The sequence below is a fragment of the Siniperca chuatsi genome, linkage group LG22, assembly GCF_020085105.1.
Source record: "Siniperca chuatsi isolate FFG_IHB_CAS linkage group LG22, ASM2008510v1, whole genome shotgun sequence".
In the NCBI taxonomy this organism is placed as follows: Eukaryota; Metazoa; Chordata; class Actinopteri; order Centrarchiformes; family Sinipercidae; genus Siniperca; species Siniperca chuatsi.
In genome coordinates, this window is record NC_058063.1 from 12,233,774 (window position 1) to 12,258,319 (window position 24,546).

General features: G+C 42.8%; 1 protein-coding gene and 4 long non-coding RNA genes across 5 annotated transcripts; all 5 read left to right on the forward strand.

Annotated features, from left to right (window-relative positions):
- The first annotated feature begins 336 nt into the window (after window positions 1–336).
- Window positions 337–4,411, forward strand: LOC122870672. Its single transcript, XM_044185035.1, has 11 exons — window positions 337–341; window positions 1,727–1,895; window positions 2,030–2,094; window positions 2,296–2,465; window positions 2,574–2,746; window positions 2,880–2,944; window positions 3,145–3,314; window positions 3,422–3,596; window positions 3,730–3,794; window positions 3,996–4,165; window positions 4,274–4,411. The coding sequence occupies exons 1-10, from the start codon at window positions 337–339 to the stop codon at window positions 4,094–4,096; spliced, it is 1,158 nt and encodes a 385-aa protein (XP_044040970.1). The 3' UTR covers window positions 4,097–4,165; window positions 4,274–4,411.
- Window positions 4,412–4,421: 10 nt separating this feature from the next.
- Window positions 4,422–5,258, forward strand: LOC122869895. The gene is made up of 4 exons (XR_006376442.1): window positions 4,422–4,445; window positions 4,579–4,643; window positions 4,844–5,013; window positions 5,121–5,258. It is a non-coding gene; the product is annotated as an uncharacterized LOC122869895 (long non-coding RNA).
- Window positions 5,259–6,116: 858 nt separating this feature from the next.
- On the forward strand, window positions 6,117–6,955 carry LOC122869896. The gene is made up of 4 exons (XR_006376443.1): window positions 6,117–6,140; window positions 6,274–6,338; window positions 6,540–6,709; window positions 6,818–6,955. It is a non-coding gene; the product is annotated as an uncharacterized LOC122869896 (long non-coding RNA).
- A 5,264-nt stretch (window positions 6,956–12,219) lies between these two features.
- On the forward strand, window positions 12,220–12,859 carry LOC122869897. The gene is made up of 3 exons (XR_006376444.1): window positions 12,220–12,246; window positions 12,445–12,614; window positions 12,722–12,859. It is a non-coding gene; the product is annotated as an uncharacterized LOC122869897 (long non-coding RNA).
- Window positions 12,860–17,756: 4,897 nt separating this feature from the next.
- LOC122869892 lies at window positions 17,757–18,420 on the forward strand. Its single transcript, XR_006376436.1, has 3 exons — window positions 17,757–17,944; window positions 18,053–18,225; window positions 18,359–18,420. It is a non-coding gene; the product is annotated as an uncharacterized LOC122869892 (long non-coding RNA).
- Window positions 18,421–24,546: the final 6,126 nt, after the last annotated feature.

Here is a 24,546-nt window from a genome sequence, read left to right on the forward strand (position 1 = left end):
TATATATATTGAAAAATAACAATTGGAGGCTGTATTGATTCTTGTATGGACATTATTTTAATATCCCTCTCCATAGTGAGATTGCAGGTCAGGGACAGCTACTGTAGTAGAAATACTATAGCTTGTAAAAAAAATGGACAAAAAAGACAATTTGAAGAAACATTATGACAAGTTTAGTAAAGAATATGGGATAATTTTCTAATATTGTGTATGTACATTTAAAGAGGTACTCCAGCAATTAAGCATTGTATAAAGTTGCACGTGAAACAAATAAAAAAGATTTTAACAACCAATATCATTCCCATTAAGCAACTAATAGCAGCCCTGTTTGGCAACATGCGGTACAGCTGAGGCTGGATGAAAAGTTAAGGGATGACCAAAGTTATCAGAATTCATCCTGAGGGCTAAATGTCTGTACCAAATTTTAATCCATCATATTGTTGTTGAGACCTTTTCACTCAAGGTGGTGCTAGAGGAAAAGTCAGAGGATCACCCCCAAGTCACTAGGCTTCATCATGTGGCAACCACGAATGTGTGTATCCAATAATAATAATATACAGCCCGACATTGCCATCCCTAAAAAAAAAATTCTTCCAGATTAATTTATTTTTTCCTAATTTACCATATTAACAGACAAAAACAGATCAAGCTCATCCCAGTATTTGATTATTGATTATTTATTAAGGCATCATAAATCAATGTGAAAAATCAAAGCCTTTAACCAGGTTTGGTTTTTTTGGACATTCATAAATTTATTCATTCATTATTATTAACTTTATTGTCGATATTCACACATATCAGGTGTTTCAGTATTTAAATCCAAAGACCAACAGCAGTATATTATTCACTAAATCAGTATTTCTGATGTTGATACAGCTCTCTCTGCTCAATTCAGAGTTACTCAACTCCATAGGAGATAATACCTCAGATTTCGTCGGATTATAGAGTCCTGAGAAATTTTCTGAAGCAGTTTACATACCACAGCGCATCCATGATGCAGAACAGAAGAACAGCTCACATAGTAGATCAAAAAGCTGTGGTGGAAGCTGTCCAAGTGTTTTCTGGGCCGATTTTTACGAGGCCAGACCAAGTAATGATCCCACTCATTTCAATGTCACGTTTCACCTATATATTTCTATCGATTGAATGACATAAACTTAAAATCTAGTCTTAACAAATGTTAAATTAAATTTTTGTATGCCTCTGAACATTGGAAGCGGATAATGTATTTATTAAATTAAGACAACAGCATAGATAAAGAACTTAAATGTTGAAATTAGTGTGAACTGTCATCAGGGCAATAAGGCAATGAATTAAAGGAACTTTATAGGGACCGAAACACAATATTAACATGTTGGCTGTTAATATTCTGCTGATGTAAACAACTATGTACTAAATGATTTTACAGATTCAAAGGCAGACAAGATGGGTGTTGGACCCATCTTATCAATTTTGATGATATTTATGGGTAAGTTAGCAATTAGAGAAACAAGAAAGTAAAAAACATTGCTCACAAAACCCAAAGGTCTTATATTAAACACATTTCCATATTTTCTGCAAATAGTGGCCATTGAGCTTGCGATAACACCAGCTGCTGCACAGTCAGGCGGGACATCCCTGACAAAGGGGCAAAAAACAATGATAGCAGCCACTGGCAGATCAATTACATCTGCTGGAACAAATACAAGTGATGGATCAAAAACATCAGGACCAACATCGACTGCAGGTGGAACTGGTGGGTCAACAACAACTACCGGGCCGACAACAAGTGGAGGCACTGCAGCTCCCTCACCGGTTGTGGTTCTCACAGCAACCTTGGAAGAAGCATTTGTAGACGAACTCAACAATCGCAGCAGCGCACAATACAGAGATCTCAAACACGAGTTGAAACAGCGGGTGCGCACAACTTGAAGCTATTTATAACATTTGATGCTGTCTTGAGTCCATTTGCCATCCTGTTTGATTTCATTAGAAAAGCACTGTCACTTTACTGTGCTTAATGTTTCTCGTTTTTGTTTCCCGCTTACAGTTCGACTCCATCTTCAGTGAGAGATTTGGCCTCCTTTTCATCCGCAGCTTTGTCATCGGATTTCGGTAATCTTTTAAGTTTTGAAAGTCTCTGACTTAAACGGCATCAGCTCATAATTAGAACGCTACCTTTTGGGCAATGGTCACATGTATTAAAGTCTTTCGGTGTGAGTGATGAAAAAATATACACTCTGAAATAAAAGAAAGAACCCCCTGCAATGTTGAAATATGATCATTTGACGATGATGTGTGCTTTTCTGTCGGAAGGCCACAAAGGGGAAACATCCATGCAGAGTTGGGGCTCCAGTTCAACAACGTGGCGTCACCCGATCAAATCCCACAGGCTGATGCTGTTGCAGACACCTTAATAAGTGCTCTAAGTAACCCCAACAACACCTTCGGCCTCGCTGTTGATCCCACCTCCATCCACGTGATTCGTAAGTAAACATGTAATACATGAACCTAAATTTCTCTCCAGTAAGTATTAATGCTGGGCAACGTATATTTACCTTTTGTCACCCATCACTAATTTACAACACCTGTAGGCTCAACAACTGGCGGGTCAACAACAACTACCGGGCCGACGACAAGTGGAGGCACCGCAGCTCCCTCACCGGTTGTGGTTCTCGCAGCAACCTTGAAAGAAGCATTTGTAGAAGAACTCAACAATCGCAGCAGCGCACAATACAGAGCTCTCGAAACACGAGTTGAAACAGCGGTGCGTACAACTTGAAGCTATTTATAACATTTGATGCTGTCTTGAGTCCATTTGCCATCCTGTTTGATTTCATTAGAAAAGCACTGTCACTTTACTGTGCTTAATGTTTCTCGTTTTTGTTTCCCGCTTACAGTTCGACTCCATCTTCAGTGAGAGATTTGGCCTCCTTTTCATCCGCACCTTTGTCATCGGATTTCGGTAATCTTTTAAGTTTTGAAAGTCTCTGACTTAAACGGCATCAGCTCATAATTAGAACGCTACCTTTTGGGCAATGGTCACATGTATTAAAGTCTTTTGGTGTGAGTGATGAAAAAATATACACTCTGAAATAAAGAAAGAACCCCCTGCAATGTTGAAATATGATCATTTGACGAAGATGTGTGCATTTCTGTCGGAAGGCCACAAAGGGGCAACATCCATGCAGAGTTGGGGCTCCAGTTCAACAACGTGGCGTCACCCGATCAAATCCCACAGGCTGATGCTGTTGCAGACACCTTAATAAGTGCTCTAAATAACCCCAACAACACCTTCGGCCTCGCTGTTGATCCCACCTCCATCCAAGTGATTCGTAAGTAAACATGTAATACATGAACCTAAATTTCTCTCCAGTAAGTATTAATGCTGGGCAACGATATTTACCTTTTGTCACCCATCACTAATTTACAACACCTGTAGGCTCAACAACTGGCGGGTCAACAACAACTACCGGGCCGACGACAAGTGGAGGCACCGCAGCTCCCTCACCGGTTGTGGTTCTCGCAGCAACCTTGGAAGAAGCATTTGTAGAAGAACTCAACAATCGCAGCAGCGCACAATACACAGAGCTCTCGAAACACGAGTTGAAACAGCGGTGCGTACAACTTGAAGCTATTTATAACATTTGATGCTGTCTTGAGTCCATTTGCCATCCTGTTTGATTTCATTAGAAAAGCACTGTCACTTTACTGTGCTTAATGTTTCTCGTTTTTGTTTCCCGCTTACAGTTCGACTCCATCTTCAGTGAGAGATTTGGCCTCCTTTTCATCCGCACCTTTGTCATCGGATTTCGGTAATCTTTTAAGTTTTGAAAGTCTCTGACTTAAACGGCATCAGCTCATAATTAGAACGCTACCTTTTGGGCAATGGTCACATGTATTAAAGTCTTTCGGTGTGAGTGATGAAAAAATATACACTCTGAAATAAAAGAAAGAACCCCCTGCAATGTTGAAATATGATCATTTGACGAAGATGTGTGCTTTTCTGTCGGAAGGCCACAAAGGGGCAACATCCATGCAGAGTTGGGGCTCCAGTTCAACAACGTGGCGTCACCCGATCAAATCCCACAGGCTGATGCTGTTGCAGACACCTTAATAAGTGCTCTAAATAACCCCAACAACACCTTCCGCCTCGCTGTTGATCCCACCTCCATCCAAGTGATTCGTAAGTAAACATGTAATACATGAACCTAAATTTCTCTCCAGTAAGTATTAATGCTGGGCAACGTATATTTACCTTTTGTCACCCATCACTAATTTACAACACCTGTAGGCTCAACAACTGGCGGGTCAACAACAACTACCGGGCCGACGACAAGTGGAGGCACCGCAGCTCCCTCACCGGTTGTGGTTCTCGCAGCAACCTTGGAAGAAGCATTTGTAGAAGAACTCAACAATCGCAGCAGCGCACAATACAGAGCTCTCAAACACGAGTTGAAACAGCGGTGCGCACAACTTGAAGCTATTTATAACATTTGATGCTGTCTTGAGTCCATTTGCCATCCTGTTTGATTTCATTAGAAAAGCACTGTCACTTTACTGTGCTTAATGTTTCTCGTTTTTGTTTCCCGCTTACAGTTCGACTCCATCTTCAGTGAGAGATTTGGCCTCCTTTTCATCCGCACCTTTGTCATCGGATTTCGGTAATCTTTTAAGTTTTGAAAGTCTCTGACTTAAACGGCATCAGCTCATAATTAGAACGCTACCTTTGGGCAATGGTCACATGTATTAAAGTCTTTCGGTGTGAGTGATGAAAAAATATACACTCTGAAATAAAAGAAAGAACCCCCTGCAATGTTGAAATATGATCATTTGACGAAGATGTGTGCTTTTCTGTCGGAAGGCCACAAAGGGGCAACATCCATGCAGAGTTGGGGCTCCAGTTCAACAACGTGGCGTCACCCGATCAAATCCCACAGGCTGATGCTGTTGCAGACACCTTAATAAGTGCTCTAAATAACCCCAACAACACCTTCGGCCTCGCTGTTGATCCCACCTCCATCCAAGTGATTCGTAAGTAAACATGTAATACATGAACCTAAATTTCTCTCCAGTAAGTATTAATGCTGGGCAACATATATTTACCTTTGTCACCCATCACTAATTTACAACACCTGTAGGCTCAACAACTGGCGGGTCAACAACAACTACCGGGCCGACGACAAGTGGAGGCACCGCAGCTCCCTCACCGGTTGTGGTTCTCGCAGCAACCTTGGAAGAAGCATTTGTAGAAGAACTCAACAATCGCAGCAGCGCACAATACAGAGCTCAAACACGAGTTGAAACAGCGGTGCGTATAACTTGAAGCTATTTATAACATTTGATGCTGTCTTGAGTCCATTTGCCATCCTGTTTGATTTCATTAGAAAAGCACTGTCACTTTACTGTGCTTAATGTTTCTCGCTTTTGTTTCCCGCTTACAGTTCGACTCCATCTTCAGTGAGAGATTTGGCCTCCTTTTCATCCGCACCTTTGTCATCGGATTTCGTAATCTTTTAAGTTTTGAAAGTCTCTGACTTAAACGGCATCAGCTCATAATTAGAACGCTACCTTTTGGGCAATGGTCACATGTATTAAAGTCTTTTTCGGTGTGAGTGATGAAAAAATATACACTCTGAAATAAAAGAAAGAACCCCCTGCAATGTTGAAATATGATCATTTGACGAAGATGTGTGCTTTTCTGTCGGAAGGCCACAAAGGGGCAACATCCATGCAGAGTTGGGGCTCCAGTTCAACAACGTGGCGTCACCCGATCAAATCCCACAGGCTGATGCTGTTGCAGACACCTTAATAAGTGCTCTAAATAACCCCAACAACACCTTCGGCCTCGCTGTTGATCCCACCTCCATCCAAGTGATTCGTAAGTAAACATGTAATACATGAACCTAAATTTCTCTCCAGTAAGTATTAATGCTGGGCAACGATATTTACCTTTTGTCACCCATCACTAATTTACAACACCTGTAGGCTCAACAACTGGCGGGTCAACAACAACTACCGGGCCGACGACAAGTGGAGGCACCGCAGCTCTCCTCACCGGTTGTGGTTCTCGCAGCAACCTTGGAAGAAGCATTTGTAGAAGAACTCAACAATCGCAGCAGCGCACAATACAGAGCTCTCAAACACGAGTTGAAACAGCGGTGTGCATAACTTGAAGCTATTTATAACATTTGATGCTGTCTTGAGTCCATTTGCCATCCTGTTTGATTTCATTAGAAAAGCACTGTCACTTTACTGTGCTTAATGTTTCTCGCTTTTGTTTCCCGCTTACAGTTCGACTCCATCTTCAGTGAGAGATTTGGCCTCCTTTTCATCCGCACCTTTGTCATCGGATTTCGGTAATCTTTTAAGTTTTGAAAGTCTCTGACTTAAACGGCATCAGCTCATAATTAGAACGCTACCTTTTGGGCAATGGTCACATGTATTAAAGTCTTTCGGTGTGAGTGATGAAAAAATATACACTCTGAAATAAAAGAAAGAACCCCCTGCAATGTTGAAATATGATCATTTGACGAAGATGTGTGCTTTTCTGTCGGAAGGCCACAAAGGGGCAACATCCATGCAGAGTTGGGGCTCCAGTTCAACAACGTGGCGTCACCCGATCAAATCCCACAGGCTGATGCTGTTGCAGACACCTTAATAAGTGCTCTAAATAACCCCAACAACACCTTCGGCCTCGCTGTTGATCCCACCTCCATCCAAGTGATTCGTAAGTAAACATGTAATACATGAACCTAAATTTCTCTCCAGTAAGTATTAATGCTGGGCAACGTATATTTACCTTTTGTCACCCATCACTAATTTACAACACCTGTAGGCTCAACAACTGGCGGGTCAACAACAACTACCGGGCCGACGACAAGTGGAGGCACCGCAGCTCCCTCACCGGTTGTGGTTCTCGCAGCAACCTTGGAAGAAGCATTTGTAGAAGAACTCAACAATCGCAGCAGCGCACAATACAGAGCTCTCAAACACGAGTTGAAACAGCGGTGCGCATAACTTGAAGCTATTTATAACATTTGATGCTGTCTTGAGTCCATTTGCCATCCTGTTTGATTTCATTAGAAAAGCACTGTCACTTTACTGTGCTTAATGTTTCTCGTTTTTGTTTCCCGCTTACAGTTCGACTCCATCTTCAGTGAGAGATTTGGCCTCCTTTTCATCCGCACCTTTGTCATCGGATTTCGTAATCTTTTAAGTTTTGAAAGTCTCTGACTTAAACGGCATCAGCTCATAATTAGAACGCTACCTTTTGGGCAATGGTCACATGTATTAAAGTCTTTCGTGTGAGTGATGAAAAATATACACTCTGAAATAAAGAAAGAACCCCTGCAATTTTGAAATATGATCATTTGACGAAGATGTGTGCTTTTCTGTCGGAAGGCCACAAAGGGGCAACATCCATGCAGAGTTGGGGCTCCAGTTCAACAACGTGGCGCCACCCGATCAAATCCCACAGGCTGATGCTGTTGCAGACACCTTAATAAGTGCTCTAAATAACCCCAACAACACCTTCGGCCTCGCTGTTGATCCCACCTCCATCCAAGTGATTCGTAAGTAAACATGTAATACATGAACCTAAATTTCTCTCCAGTAAGTATTAATGCTGGGCAACGATATTTACCTTTTGTCACCCATCACTAATTTACAACACCTGTAGGCTCAACAACTGGCGGGTCAACAACAACTACCGGGCCGACGACAAGTGGAGGCACCGCAGCTCCCTCACCGGTTGTGGTTCTCGCAGCAACCTTGGAAGAAGCATTTGTAGAAGAACTCAACAATCGCAGCAGCGCATAACAATACAGAGCTCTCAAACACGAGTTGAAACAGCGGTGCGCATAACTTGAAGCTATTTATAACATTTGATGCTGTCTTGAGTCCATTTGCCATCCTGTTTGATTTCATTAGAAAAGCACTGTCACTTTACTGTGCTTAATGTTTCTCGTTTTTGTTTCCCGCTTACAGTTCGACTCCATCTTCAGTGAGAGATTTGGCCTCCTTTTCATCCGCACCTTTGTCATCGGATTTCGTAATCTTTTAAGTTTTGAAAGTCTCTGACTTAAACGGCATCAGCTCATAATTAGAACGCTACCTTTTGGGCAATGGTCACATGTATTAAAGTCTTTCGTGTGAGTGATGAAAAAATATACACTCTGAAATAAAGAAAGAACCCCTGCAATGTTGAAATATGATCATTTGACGAAGATGTGTGCTTTTCTGTCGGAAGGCCACAAAGGGGCAACATCCATGCAGAGTTGGGGCTCCAGTTCAACAACGTGGCGTCACCCGATCAAATCCCACAGGCTGATGCTGTTGCAGACACCTTAATAAGTGCTCTAAATAACCCCAACAACACCTTCGGCCTCGCTGTTGATCCCACCTCCATCCAAGTGATTCGTAAGTAAACATGTAATACATGAACCTAAATTTCTCTCCAGTAAGTATTAATGCTGGGCAACGATATTTACCTTTGTCACCCATCACTAATTTACAACACCTGTAGGCTCAACAACTGGCGGGTCAACAACAACTACCGGGCCGACGACAAGTGGAGGCACCGCAGCTCCCTCACCGGTTGTGGTTCTCGCAGCAACCTTGGAAGAAGCATTTGTAGAAGAACTCAACAATCGCAGCAGCGCACAATACAGAGCTCTCAAACACGAGTTGAAACAGCGGTGCGCATAACTTGAAGCTATTTATAACATTTGATGCTGTCTTGAGTCCATTTGCCATCCTGTTTGATTTCATTAGAAAAGCACTGTCACTTTACTGTGCTTAATGTTTCTCGTTTTTGTTTCCCGCTTACAGTTCGACTCCATCTTCAGTGAGAGATTTGGCCTCCTTTTCATCCGCACCTTTGTCATCGGATTTCGTAATCTTTTAAGTTTTGAAAGTCTCTGACTTAAACGGCATCAGCTCATAATTAGAACGCTACCTTTTGGGCAATGGTCACATGTATTAAAGTCTTTCGTGTGAGTGATGAAAAATATACACTCTGAAATAAAAGAAAGAACCCCCTGCAATGTTGAAATATGATCATTTGACGAAGATGTGTGCTTTTCTGTCGGAAGGCCACAAAGGGGCAACATCCATGCAGAGTTGGGGCTCCAGTTCAACAACGTGGCGTCACCCGATCAAATCCCACAGGCTGATGCTGTTGCAGACACCTTAATAAGTGCTCTAAATAACCCCAACAACACCTTCGGCCTCGCTGTTGATCCCACCTCCATCCAAGTGATTCGTAAGTAAACATGTAATACATGAACCTAAATTTCTCTCCAGTAAGTATTAATGCTGGGCAACGATATTTACCTTTGTCACCCATCACTAATTTACAACACCTGTAGGCTCAACAACTGGCGGGTCAACAACAACTACCGGGCCGACGACAAGTGGAGGCACCGCAGCCCTCACCGGTTGTGGTTCTCGCAGCAACCTTGGAAGAAGCATTTGTAGAAGAACTCAACAATCGCAGCAGCGCACAATACAGAGCTCTCAAACACGAGTTGAAACAGCGTGTGCATAACTTGAAGCTATTTATAACATTTGATGCTGTCTTGAGTCCATTTGCCATCCTGTTTGATTTCATTAGAAAAGCACTGTCACTTTACTGTGCTTAATGTTTCTCGCTTTTGTTTCCGCTTACAGTTCGACTCCATCTTCAGTGAGAGATTTGGCCTCCTTTTCATCCGCACCTTTGTCATCGGATTTTCGTAATCTTTTAAGTTTTGAAAGTCTCTGACTTAAACGGCATCAGCTCATAATTAGAACGCTACCTTTTGGGCAATGGTCACATGTATTAAAGTCTTTCGGTGTGAGTGATGAAAAATATACACTCTGAAATAAAGAAAGAACCCCTGCAATGTTGAAATATGATCATTTGACGAAGATGTGTGCTTTTCTGTCGGAAGGCCACAAAGGGGCAACATCCATGCAGAGTTGGGGCTCCAGTTCAACAACGTGGCGTCACCCGATCAAATCCCACAGGCTGATGCTGTTGCAGACACCTTAATAAGTGCTCTAAATAACCCCAACAACACCTTCGGCCTCGCTGTTGATCCCACCTCCATCCAAGTGATTCGTAAGTAAACATGTAATACATGAACCTAAATTTCTCTCCAGTAAGTATTAATGCTGGGCAACGATATTTACCTTTTGTCACCCATCACTAATTTACAACACCTGTAGGCTCAACAACTGGCGGGTCAACAACAACTACCGGGCCGACGACAAGTGGAGGCACCGCAGCTCCTCACCGGTTGTGGTTCTCGCAGCAACCTTGGAAGAAGCATTTGTAGAAGAACTCAACAATCGCAGCAGCGCACAATACAGAGCTCAAACACGAGTTGAAACAGCGGTGCGTATAACTTGAAGCTATTTATAACATTTGATGCTGTCTTGAGTCCATTTGCCATCCTGTTTGATTTCATTAGAAAAGCACTGTCACTTTACTGTGCTTAATGTTTCTCGTTTTTGTTTCCGCTTACAGTTCGACTCCATCTTCAGTGAGAGATTTGGCCTCCTTTTCATCCGCACCTTTGTCATCGGATTTCGTAATCTTTTAAGTTTTGAAAGTCTCTGACTTAAACGGCATCAGCTCATAATTAGAACGCTACCTTTTGGGCAATGGTCACATGTATTAAAGTCTTTTGGTGTGAGTGATGAAAAAATATACACTCTGAAATAAAGAAAGAACCCCTGCAATGTTGAAATATGATCATTTGACGAAGATGTGTGCTTTTCTGTCGGAAGGCCACAAAAGGGCAACATCCATGCAGAGTTGGGGCTCCAGTTCAACAACGTGGCGTCACCCGATCAAATCCCACAGGCTGATGCTGTTGCAGACACCTTAATAAGTGCTCTAAATAACCCCAACAACACCTTTCGGCCTCGCTGTTGATCCCACCTCCATCCAAGTGATTCGTAAGTAAACATGTAATACATGAACCTAAATTTCTCTCCAGTAAGTATTAATGCTGGGCAACGTATATTTACCTTTTGTCACCCATCACTAATTTACAACACCTGTAGGCTCAACAACTGGCGGGTCAACAACAACTACCGGGCCGACGACAAGTGGAGGCACCGCAGCTCCCTCACCGGTTGTGGTTCTCGCAGCAACCTTGGAAGAAGCATTTGTAGAAGAACTCAACAATCGCAGCAGCGCATAATACAGAGCTCTCAAACACGAGTTGAAACAGCGGTGCGCATAACTTGAAGCTATTTATAACATTTGATGCTGTCTTGAGTCCATTTGCCATCCTGTTTGATTTCATTAGAAAAGCACTGTCACTTTACTGTGCTTAATGTTTTCGCTTTTGTTTCCCGCTTACAGTTCGACTCCATCTTCAGTGAGAGATTTGGCCTCCTTTTCATCCGCACCTTTGTCATCGGATTTCGTAATCTTTTAAGTTTTGAAAGTCTCTGACTTAAACGGCATCAGCTCATAATTAGAACGCTACCTTTTGGGCAATGGTCACATGTATTAAAGTCTTTCGTGTGAGTGATGAAAAAATATACACTCTGAAATAAAAGAAAGAACCCCCTGCAATGTTGAAATATGATCATTTGACGAAGATGTGTGCTTTTCTGTCGGAAGGCCACAAAGGGGCAACATCCATGCAGAGTTGGGGCTCCAGTTCAACAACGTGGCGTCACCCGATCAAATCCCACAGGCTGATGCTGTTGCAGACACCTTAATAAGTGCTCTAAATAACCCCAACAACACCTTCGGCCTCGCTGTTGATCCCACCTCCATCCAAGTGATTCGTAAGTAAACATGTAATACATGAACCTAAATTTCTCTCCAGTAAGTATTAATGCTGGGCAACGATATTTACCTTTTGTCACCCATCACTAATTTACAACACCTGTAGGCTCAACAACTGGCGGGTCAACAACAACTACCGGGCCGACGACAAGTGGAGGCACCGCAGCTCCTCACCGGTTGTGGTTCTCGCAGCAACCTTGGAAGAAGCATTTGTAGAAGAACTCAACAATCGCAGCAGCGCATAATACAGAGCTCTCGAAACACGAGTTGAAACAGCGGTGCGTACAACTTGAAGCTATTTATAACATTTGATGCTGTCTTGAGTCCATTTGCCATCCTGTTTGATTTCATTAGAAAAGCACTGTCACTTTACTGTGCTTAATGTTTCGCTTTTGTTTCCCGCTTACAGTTCGACTCCATCTTCAGTGAGAGATTTGGCCTCCTTTTCATCCGCACTTTGTCATCGGATTTCGGTAATCTTTTAAGTTTTGAAAGTCTCTGACTTAAACGGCATCAGCTCATAATTAGAACGCTACCTTTTGGGCAATGGTCACATGTATTAAAGTCTTTCGGTGTGAGTGATGAAAAATATACACTCTGAAATAAAGAAAGAACCCCTGCAATGTTGAAATATGATCATTTGACGAAGATGTGTGCTTTTCTGTCGGAAGGCCACAAAGGGGCAACATCCATGCAGAGTTGGGGCTCCAGTTCAACAACGTGGCGTCACCCGATCAAATCCCACAGGCTGATGCTGTTGCAGACACCTTAATAAGTGCTCTAAATAACCCCAACAACACCTTCGGCCTCGCTGTTGATCCCACCTCCATCCAAGTGATTCGTAAGTAAACATGTAATACATGAACCTAAATTTCTCTCCAGTAAGTATTAATGCTGGGCAACGATATTTACCTTTTGTCACCCATCACTAATTTACAACACCTGTAGGCTCAACAACTGGCGGGTCAACAACAACTACCGGGCCGACGACAAGTGGAGGCACCGCAGCTCCCTCACCGGTTGTGGTTCTCGCAGCAACCTTGGAAGAAGCATTTGTAGAAGAACTCAACAATCGCAGCAGCGCACAATACAGAGCTCTCAAACACGAGTTGAAACAGCGGTGCGCATAACTTGAAGCTATTTATAACATTTGATGCTGTCTTGAGTCCATTTGCCATCCTGTTTGATTTCATTAGAAAAGCACTGTCACTTTACTGTGCTTAATGTTTCTCGTTTTTGTTTCCCGCTTACAGTTCGACTCCATCTTCAGTGAGAGATTTGGCCTCCTTTTCATCCGCACCTTTGTCATCGGATTTTGGTAATCTTTTAAGTTTTGAAAGTCTCTGACTTAAACGGCATCAGCTCATAATTAGAACGCTACCTTTTGGGCAATGGTCACATGTATTAAAGTCTTTCGTGTGAGTGATGAAAAAATATACACTCTGAAATAAAAGAAAGAACCCCCTGCAATGTTGAAATATGATCATTTGACGAAGATGTGTGCTTTTCTGTCGGAAGGCCACAAAGGGGCAACATCCATGCAGAGTTGGGGCTCCAGTTCAACAACGTGGCGTCACCCGATCAAATCCCACAGGCTGATGCTGTTGCAGACACCTTAATAAGTGCTCTAAATAACCCCAACAACACCTTCGGCCTCGCTGTTGATCCCACCTCCATCCAAGTGATTCGTAAGTAAACATGTAATACATGAACCTAAATTTCTCTCCAGTAAGTATTAATGCTGGGCAACGATATTTACCTTTTGTCACCCATCACTAATTTACAACACCTGTAGGCTCAACAACTGGCGGGTCAACAACAACTACCGGGCCGACGACAAGTGGAGGCACCGCAGCTCCCTCACCGGTTGTGGTTCTATGGGATAATTTTCTAATATTTGTAATATATATACATTTAAAGAGTACTCAACAATTAAGCATTGTATAAAGTTGCACGTGAAACAAATAAAAAGATTTTAACAACCAATATCATTCCCATTAAGCAACTAATAGCAGCCCTGTTTTGGCAACATGCGGTACAGCTGAGGCTGGATGAAAAGTTAAGGGATGACTAAAGTTATCAGAATTCATCCTGAGGGCTAAATGTCTGTACCAAATTTTTAATCCATCATATTGTTATTTGAGACCTTTTCACTCAGGAGTGGTGCTAGAGGAAAGTCAGAGGATCACCCCAAGTCACTAGGCTTCATCGTATGGCAGCCACGAATGTGTGTATCCAATAATAATAATATACAGCCCGACATTTGCCATCCCTAAAAAAAAAAAAAAATTCTTCCAGATTAATTTATTTTTCCTAATTTACCATATTAACGACCAAAAAACAGATCAAGCTCATCCAGTATTTGAAGTTATTGATTATTTATTAAGGCATCATAAATCAATGTAGAGAAAAATCAAAGCCTTTAACCAGGTTTGGTTTTTGGACATTCATAAATTTATTCATTCATTATTATTAATCTTATTGTCGATATTCACACATATCAGGTGTTTCTGTATTTAAATCCAAAAGACCAACAGCAGTATATTATTCACTAAATCAGTATTTCTGATGTTGATACAGCTCTCTCTGCTCAATTCAGAGTTACTCAACTCCATAGGAGATAATACCTCAGATTTCGTCGGATTATAGAGTCCTGAGAAATTTTCTGAAACAGTTTATATACCACAGCGCATCCATGATGCAGAACAGAAGAACAGCTCACATAGTAGATCAAAAAGCTGTGGTGGAAGCTGTCCAAGTGTTTTTCTGGGCCGATTTTTACGAGGCCAGACCAAGTAATGATCCCACTCATTTCAATGTCAACGCTTTCACCTATATATTTCTATCGATTGAATGACATAAACTTAAAATCTAGTCTTAACGAAATGTTAAAACTGGCGGGTCAACAACAACTACCGGGCCGACGACAAGTGGAGGCACCGCAGCTCCCTCACCGGTTGTGGTTCTCGCAGCAACCTTGGAAGAAGCATTTGTAGAAGAACTCAACAATCGCAGCAGCGTACAATACAGAGCTCTCGAAACACGAGTTGAAACAGCGGTGCGTACAACTTGAAGCTATTTATAACATTTGATGCTGTCTTGAGTCCATTTGCCATCCTGTTTGATTTCATTAGAAAAGCACTGTCACTTTACTGTGCTTAATGTTTCTCGTTTTTGTTTCCCGCTTACAGTTCGACTCCATCTTCAGTGAGAGATTTGGCCTCCTTTTCATCCGCACCTTTGTCATCGGATTTGGTAATCTTTTAAGTTTTGAAAGTCTCTGACTTAAACGGCATCAGCTCATAATTAGAACGCTACCTTTTGGGCAATGGTCACATGTATTAAAGTCTTTCGGTGTGAGTGATGAAAAAATATACACTCTGAAATAAAGAAAGAACCCCCTGCAATTTTGAAATATGATCATTTGACGAAGATGTGTGCTTTTCTGTCGGAAGGCCACAAAGGGGCAACATCCATGCAGAGTTGGGGCTCCAGTTCAACAACGTGGCGTCACCCGATCAAATCCCACAGGCTGATGCTGTTGCAGACACCTTAATAAGTGCTCTAAATAACCCCAACAACACCTTCGGCCTCGCTGTTGATCCCACCTCCATCCAAGTGATTCGTAAGTAAACATGTAATACATGAACCTAAATTTCTCTCCAGTAAGTATTAATGCTGGGCAACGTATATTTACCTTTTGTCACCCATCACTAATTTACAACACCTGTAGGCTCAACAACTGGCGGGTCAACAACAACTACGGGCCGACGACAAGTGGAGGCACCGCAGCTCCCTCACCGGTTGTGGTTCTCGCAGCAACCTTGGAAGAAGCATTTGTAGAAGAACTCAACAATCGCAGCAGCGTACAATACAGAGCTCTCGAAACACGAGTTGAAACAGCGGTGCGTACAACTTGAAGCTATTTATAACATTTGATGCTGTCTTGAGTCCATTTGCCATCCTGTTTGATTTCATTAGAAAAGCACTGTCACTTTACTGTGCTTAATGTTTCTCGTTTTGTTTCCGCTTACAGTTCGACTCCATCTTCAGTGAGAGATTTGGCCTCCTTTTCATCCGCACCTTTGTCATCGGATTTGGTAATCTTTTAAGTTTTGAAAGTCTCTGACTTAAACGGCATCAGCTCATAATTAGAACGCTACCTTTTGGGCAATGGTCACATGTATTAAAGTCTTTCGGTGTGAGTGATGAAAAAATATACACTCTGAAATAAAAGAAAGAACCCCCTGCAATTTTGAAATATGATCATTTGACGAAGATGTGTGCTTTTCTGTCGGAAGGCCACAAAGGGGCAACATCCATGCAGAGTTGGGGCTCCAGTTCAACAACGTGGCGTCACCCGATCAAATCCCACAGGCTGATGCTGTTGCAGACACCTTAATAAGTGCTCTAAATAACCCCAACAACACCTTCGGCCTCGCTGTTGATCCCACCTCCATCCAAGTGATTCGTAAGTAAACATGTAATACATGAACCTAAATTTCTCTCCAGTAAGTATTAATGCTGGGCAACGTATATTTACCTTTTGTCACCCATCACTAATTTACAACACCTGTAGGCTCAACAACTGGCGGGTCAACAACAACTACCGGGCCGACGACAAGTGGAGGCACCGCAGCTCCCTCACCGGTTGTGGTTCTCGCAGCAACCTTGGAAGAAGCATTTGTAGAAGAACTCAACAATCGCAGCAGCGTACAATACAGAGCTCTCGAAACACGAGTTGAAACAGCGGTGCGTACAACTTGAAGCTATTTATAACATTTGATGCTGTCTTGAGTCCATTTGCCATCCTGTTTGATTTCATTAGAAAAGCACTGTCACTTTACTGTGCTTAATGTTTCTCGTTTTTGTTTCCCGCTTACAGTTCGACTCCATCTTCAGTGAGAGATTTGGCCTCCTTTTCATCCGCACCTTTGTCATCGGATTTCGGTAATCTTTTAAGTTTTGAAAGTCTCTGACTTAAACGGCATCAGCTCATAATTAGAACGCTACCTTTTGGGCAATGGTCACATGTATTAAAGTCTTTCGGTGTGAGTGATGAAAAAATATACACTCTGAAATAAAAGAAAGAACCCCCTGCAATGTTGAAATATGATCATTTGACGAAGATGTGTGCTTTTCTGTCGGAAGGCCACAAAGGGGCAACATCCATGCAGAGTTGGGGCTCCAGTTCAACAACGTGGCGTCACCCGATCAAATCCCACAGGCTGATGCTGTTGCAGACACCTTAATAAGTGCTCTAAATAACCCCAACAACACCTTCGGCCTCGCTGTTGATCCCACCTCCATCCAAGTGATTCGTAAGTAAACATGTAATACATGAACCTAAATTTCTCTCCAGTAAGTATTAATGCTGGGCAACGTATATTTACCTTTTGTCACCCATCACTAATTTACAACACCTGTAGGCTCAACAACTGGCGGGTCAACAACAACTACCGGGCCGACGACAAGTGGAGGCACCGCAGCAGCTCCTCACCGGTTGTGGTTCTCGCAGCAACCTTGGAAGAAGCATTTGTAGAAGAACTCAACAATCGCAGCAGCGTACAATACAGAGCTCTCGAAACACGAGTTGAAACAGCGGTGCGTACAACTTGAAGCTATTTATAACATTTGATGCTGTCTTGAGTCCATTTGCCATCCTGTTTGATTTCATTAGAAAAGCACTGTCACTTTACTGTGCTTAATGTTTCTCGTTTTTGTTTCCCGCTTACAGTTCGACTCCATCTTCAGTGAGAGATTTGGCCTCCTTTTCATCCGCACCTTTGTCATCGGATTTGGTAATCTTTTAAGTTTTGAAAGTCTCTGACTTAAACGGCATCAGCTCATAATTAGAACGCTACCTTTTGGGCAATGGTCACATGTATTAAAGTCTTTCGGTGTGAGTGATGAAAAAATATACACTCTGAAATAAAGAAAGAACCCCCTGCAATTTTGAAATATGATCATTTGACGAAGATGTGTGCTTTTCTGTCGGAAGGCCACAAAGGGGCAACATCCATGCAGAGTTGGGGCTCCAGTTCAACAACGTGGCGTCACCCGATCAAATCCCACAGGCTGATGCTGTTGCAGACACCTTAATAAGTGCTCTAAATAACCCCAACAACACCTTCGGCCTCGCTGTTGATCCCACCTCCATCCAAGTGATTCGTAAGTAAACATGTAATACATGAACCTAAATTTCTCTCCAGTAAGTATTAATGCTGGGCAACGTATATTTACCTTTTGTCACCCATCACTAATTTACAACACCTGTAGGCTCAACAACTGGCGGGTCAACAACAACTACCGGGCCGACGACAAGTGGAGGCACCGCAGCTCCCTCACCGGTTGTGGTTCTCGCAGCAACCTTGGAAGAAGCATTTGTAGAAGAACTCAACAATCGCAGCAGCGTACAATACAGAGCTCTCGAAACACGAGTTGAAACAGCGGTGCGTACAACTTGAAGCTATTTATAACATTTGATGCTGTCTTGAGTCCATTTGCCATCCTGTTTGATTTCATTAGAAAAGCACTGTCACTTTACTGTGCTTAATGTTTCTCGTTTTTGTTTCCCGCTTACAGTTCGACTCCATCTTCAGTGAGAGATTTGGCCTCCTTTTCATCCGCACCTTTGTCATCGGTTTGGTAATCTTTTAAGTTTTGAAAGTCTCTGACTTAAACGGCATCAGCTCATAATTAGAACGCTACCTTTTGGGCAATGGTCACATGTATTAAAGTCTTTCGGTGTGAGTGATGAAAAAATATACACTCTGAAATAAAGAAAGAACCCCCTGCAATGTTGAAATATGATCATTTGACGAAGATGTGTGCTTTTCTGTCGGAAGGCCACAAAGGGGCAACATCCATGCAGAGTTGGGGCTCCAGTTCAACAACGTGGCGTCACCCGATCAAATCCCACAGGCTGATGCTGTTGCAGACACCTTAATAAGTGCTCTAAATAACCCCAACAACACCTTCGGCCTCGCTGTTGATCCCACCTCCATCCAAGTGATTCGTAAGTAAACATGTAATACATGAACCTAAATTTCTCTCCAGTAAGTATTAATGCTGGGCAACGTATATTTACCTTTTGTCACCCATCACTAATTTACAACACCTGTAGGCTCAACAACTGGCGGGTCAACAACAACTACCGGGCCGACGACAAGTGGAGGCACCGCAGCTCCCTCACCGGTTGTGGTTCTCGCAGCAACCTTGGAAGAAGCATTTGTAGAAGAACTCAACAATCGCAGCAGCGTACAATACAGAGCTCTCGAAACACGAGTTGAAACAGCGGTGCGTACAACTTGAAGCTATTTATAACATTTGATGCTGTCTTGAGTCCATTTGCCATCCTGTTTGATTTCATTAGAAAAGCACTGTCACTTTACTGTGCTTAATGTTTCTCGTTTTTTTTCCCGCTTACAGTTCGACTCCATCTTCAGTGAGAGATTTGGCCTCCTTTTCATCCGCACCTTTGTCATCGGATTTCGGTAATCTTTTAAGTTTTGAAAGTCTCTGACTTAAACGGCATCAGCTCATAATTAGAACGCTACCTTTTGGGCAATGGTCACATGTATTAAAGTCTTTCGGTGTGAGTGATGAAAAAATATACACTCTGAAATAAAAGAAAGAACCCCCTGCAATGTTGAAATATGATCATTTGACGAAGATGTGTGCTTTTCTGTCGGAAGGCCACAAAGGGGCAACATCCATGCAGAGTTGGGGCTCCAGTTCAACAACGTGGCGTCACCCGATCAAATCCCACAGGCTGATGCTGTTGCAGACACCTTAATAAGTGCTCTAAATAACCCCAACAACACCTTCGGCCTCGCTGTTGATCCCACCTCCATCCAAGTGATTCGTAAGTAAACATGTAATACATGAACCTAAATTTCTCTCCAGTAAGTATTAATGCTGGGCAACGTATATTTACCTTTTGTCACCCATCACTAATTTACAACACCTGTAGGCTCAACAACTGGCGGGTCAACAACAACTACCGGGCCGACGACAAGTGGAGGCACCGCAGCTCCCTCACCGGTTGTGGTTCTCGCAGCAACCTTGGAAGAAGCATTTGTAGAAGAACTCAACAATCGCAGCAGCGTACAATACAGAGCTCTCGAAACACGAGTTGAAACAGCAGCGGTGCGTACAACTTGAAGCTATTTATAACATTTGATGCTGTCTTGAGTCCATTTGCCATCCTGTTTGATTTCATTAGAAAAGCACTGTCACTTTACTGTGCTTAATGTTTCTCGTTTTTGTTTCCCGCTTACAGTTCGACTCCATCTTCAGTGAGAGATTTGGCCTCCTTTTCATCCGCACCTTTGTCATCGGATTTGGTAATCTTTTAAGTTTTGAAAGTCTCTGACTTAAACGGCATCAGCTCATAATTAGAACGCTACCTTTTGGGCAATGGTCACATGTATTAAAGTCTTTCGGTGTGAGTGATGAAAAAATATACACTCTGAAATAAAGAAAGAACCCCCTGCAATTTTGAAATATGATCATTTGACGAAGATGTGTGCTTTTCTGTCGGAAGGCCACAAAGGGGCAACATCCATGCAGAGTTGGGGCTCCAGTTCAACAACGTGGCGTCACCCGATCAAATCCCACAGGCTGATGCTGTTGCAGACACCTTAATAAGTGCTCTAAATAACCCCAACAACACCTTCGGCCTCGCTGTTGATCCCACCTCCATCCAAGTGATTCGTAAGTAAACATGTAATACATGAACCTAAATTTCTCTCCAGTAAGTATTAATGCTGGGCAACGTATATTTACCTTTTGTCACCCATCACTAATTTACAACACCTGTAGGCTCAACAACTGGCGGGTCAACAACAACTACCGGGCCGACGACAAGTGGAGGCACCGCAGCTCCCTCACCGGTTGTGGTTCTCGCAGCAACCTTGGAAGAAGCATTTGTAGAAGAACTCAACAATCGCAGCAGCGTACAATACAGAGCTCTCGAAACACGAGTTGAAACAGCGGTGCGTACAACTTGAAGCTATTTATAACATTTGATGCTGTCTTGAGTCCATTTGCCATCCTGTTTGATTTCATTAGAAAAGCACTGTCACTTTACTGTGCTTAATGTTTCTCGTTTTTGTTTCCCGCTTACAGTTCGACTCCATCTTCAGTGAGAGATTTGGCCTCCTTTTCATCCGCACCTTTGTCATCGGATTTCGGTAATCTTTTAAGTTTTGAAAGTCTCTGACTTAAACGGCATCAGCTCATAATTAGAACGCTACCTTTTGGGCAATGGTCACATGTATTAAAGTCTTTCGGTGTGAGTGATGAAAAAATATACACTCTGAAATAAAGAAAGAACCCCCTGCAATTTTGAAATATGATCATTTGACGAAGATGTGTGCTTTTCTGTCGGAAGGCCACAAAGGGGCAACATCCATGCAGAGTTGGGGCTCCAGTTCAACAACGTGGCGTCACCCGATCAAATCCCACAGGCTGATGCTGTTGCAGACACCTTAATAAGTGCTCTAAATAACCCCAACAACACCTTCGGCCTCGCTGTTGATCCCACCTCCATCCAAGTGATTCGTAAGTAAACATGTAATACATGAACCTAAATTTCTCTCCAGTAAGTATTAATGCTGGGCAACGTATATTTACCTTTTGTCACCCATCACTAATTTACAACACCTGTAGGCTCAACAACTGGCGGGTCAACAACAACTACCGGGCCGACGACAAGTGGAGGCACCGCAGCTCCCTCACCGGTTGTGGTTCTCGCAGCAACCTTGGAAGAAGCATTTGTAGAAGAACTCAACAATCGCAGCAGCGTACAATACAGAGCTCTCGAAACACGAGTTGAAACAGCGGTGCGTACAACTTGAAGCTATTTATAACATTTGATGCTGTCTTGAGTCCATTTGCCATCCTGTTTGATTTCATTAGAAAAGCACTGTCACTTTACTGTGCTTAATGTTTCTCGTTTTTGTTTCCCGCTTACAGTTCGACTCCATCTTCAGTGAGAGATTTGGCCTCCTTTTCATCCGCACCTTTGTCATCGGTTTGGTAATCTTTTAAGTTTTGAAAGTCTCTGACTTAAACGGCATCAGCTCATAATTAGAACGCTACCTTTTGGGCAATGGTCACATGTATTAAAGTCTTTCGGTGTGAGTGATGAAAAAATATACACTCTGAAATAAAAGAAAGAACCCCCTGCAATGTTGAAATATGATCATTTGACGAAGATGTGTGCTTTTCTGTCGGAAGGCCACAAAGGGGCAACATCCATGCAGAGTTGGGGCTCCAGTTCAACAACGTGGCGTCACCCGATCAAATCCCACAGGCTGATGCTGTTGCAGACACCTTAATAAGTGCTCTAAATAACCCCAACAACACCTTCGGCCTCGCTGTTGATCCCACCTCCATCCAAGTGATTCGTAAGTAAACATGTAATACATGAACCTAAATTTCTCTCCAGTAAGTATTAATGCTGGGCAACGTATATTTACCTTTTGTCACCCATCACTAATTTACAACACCTGTAGGCTCAACAACTGGCGGGTCAACAACAACTACCGGGCCGACGACAAGTGGAGGCACCGCAGCTCCCTCACCGGTTGTGGTTCTCGCAGCAACCTTGGAAGAAGCATTTGTAGAAGAACTCAACAATCGCAGCAGCGTACAATACAGAGCTCTCGAAACACGAGTTGAAACAGCGGTGCGTACAACTTGAAGCTATTTATAACATTTGATGCTGTCTTGAGTCCATTTGCCATCCTGTTTGATTTCATTAGAAAAGCACTGTCACTTTACTGTGCTTAATGTTTCTCGTTTTTGTTTCCCGCTTACAGTTCGACTCCATCTTCAGTGAGAGATTTGGCCTCCTTTTCATCCGCACCTTTGTCATCGGATTTCGGTAATCTTTTAAGTTTTGAAAGTCTCTGACTTAAACGGCATCAGCTCATAATTAGAACGCTACCTTTTGGGCAATGGTCACATGTATTAAAGTCTTTCGGTGTGAGTGATGAAAAAATATACACTCTGAAATAAAAGAAAGAACCCCCTGCAATGTTGAAATATGATCATTTGACGAAGATGTGTGCTTTTCTGTCGGAAGGCCACAAAGGGGCAACATCCATGCAGAGTTGGGGCTCCAGTTCAACAACGTGGCGTCACCCGATCAAATCCCACAGGCTGATGCTGTTGCAGACACCTTAATAAGTGCTCTAAATAACCCCAACAACACCTTCGGCCTCGCTGTTGATCCCACCTCCATCCAAGTGATTCGTAAGTAAACATGTAATACATGAACCTAAATTTCTCTCCAGTAAGTATTAATGCTGGGCAACGTATATTTACCTTTTGTCACCCATCACTAATTTACAACACCTGTAGGCTCAACAACTGGCGGGTCAACAACAACTACCGGGCCGACGACAAGTGGAGGCACCGCAGCTCCCTCACCGGTTGTGGTTCTCGCAGCAACCTTGGAAGAAGCATTTGTAGAAGAACTCAACAATCGCAGCAGCGTACAATACAGAGCTCTCGAAACACGAGTTGAAACAGCGGTGCGTACAACTTGAAGCTATTTATAACATTTGATGCTGTCTTGAGTCCATTTGCCATCCTGTTTGATTTCATTAGAAAAGCACTGTCACTTTACTGTGCTTAATGTTTCTCGTTTTGTTTCCCGCTTACAGTTCGACTCCATCTTCAGTGAGAGATTTGGCCTCCTTTTCATCCGCACCTTTGTCATCGGATTTCGGTAATCTTTTAAGTTTTGAAAGTCTCTGACTTAAACGGCATCAGCTCATAATTAGAACGCTACCTTTTGGGCAATGGTCACATGTATTAAAGTCTTTCGGTGTGAGTGATGAAAAAATATACACTCTGAAATAAAGAAAGAACCCCCTGCAATGTTGAAATATGATCATTTGACGAAGATGTGTGCTTTTCTGTCGGAAGGCCACAAAGGGGCAACATCCATGCAGAGTTGGGGCTCCAGTTCAACAACGTGGCGTCACCCGATCAAATCCCACAGGCTGATGCTGTTGCAGACACCTTAATAAGTGCTCTAAATAACCCCAACAACACCTTCGGCCTCGCTGTTGATCCCACCTCCATCCAAGTGATTCGTAAGTAAACATGTAATACATGAACCTAAATTTCTCTCCAGTAAGTATTAATGCTGGGCAACGTATATTTACCTTTTGTCACCCATCACTAATTTACAACACCTGTAGGCTCAACAACTGGCGGGTCAACAACAACTACCGGGCCGACGACAAGTGGAGGCACCGCAGCTCCCTCACCGGTTGTGGTTCTCGCAGCAACCTTGGAAGAAGCATTTGTAGAAGAACTCAACAAATCGCAGCAGCGTACAATACAGAGCTCTCGAAACACGAGTTGAAACAGCGGTGCGTACAACTTGAAGCTATTTATAACATTTGATGCTGTCTTGAGTCCATTTGCCATCCTGTTTGATTTCATTAGAAAAGCACTGTCACTTTACTGTGCTTAATGTTTCTCGTTTTGTTTCCCGCTTACAGTTCGACTCCATCTTCAGTGAGAGATTTGGCCTCCTTTTCATCCGCACCTTTGTCATCGGATTTGGTAATCTTTTAAGTTTTGAAAGTCTCTGACTTAAACGGCATCAGCTCATAATTAGAACGCTACCTTTTGGGCAATGGTCACATGTATTAAAGTCTTTCGGTGTGAGTGATGAAAAAATATACACTCTGAAATAAAGAAAGAACCCCCTGCAATTTTGAAATATGATCATTTGACGAAGATGT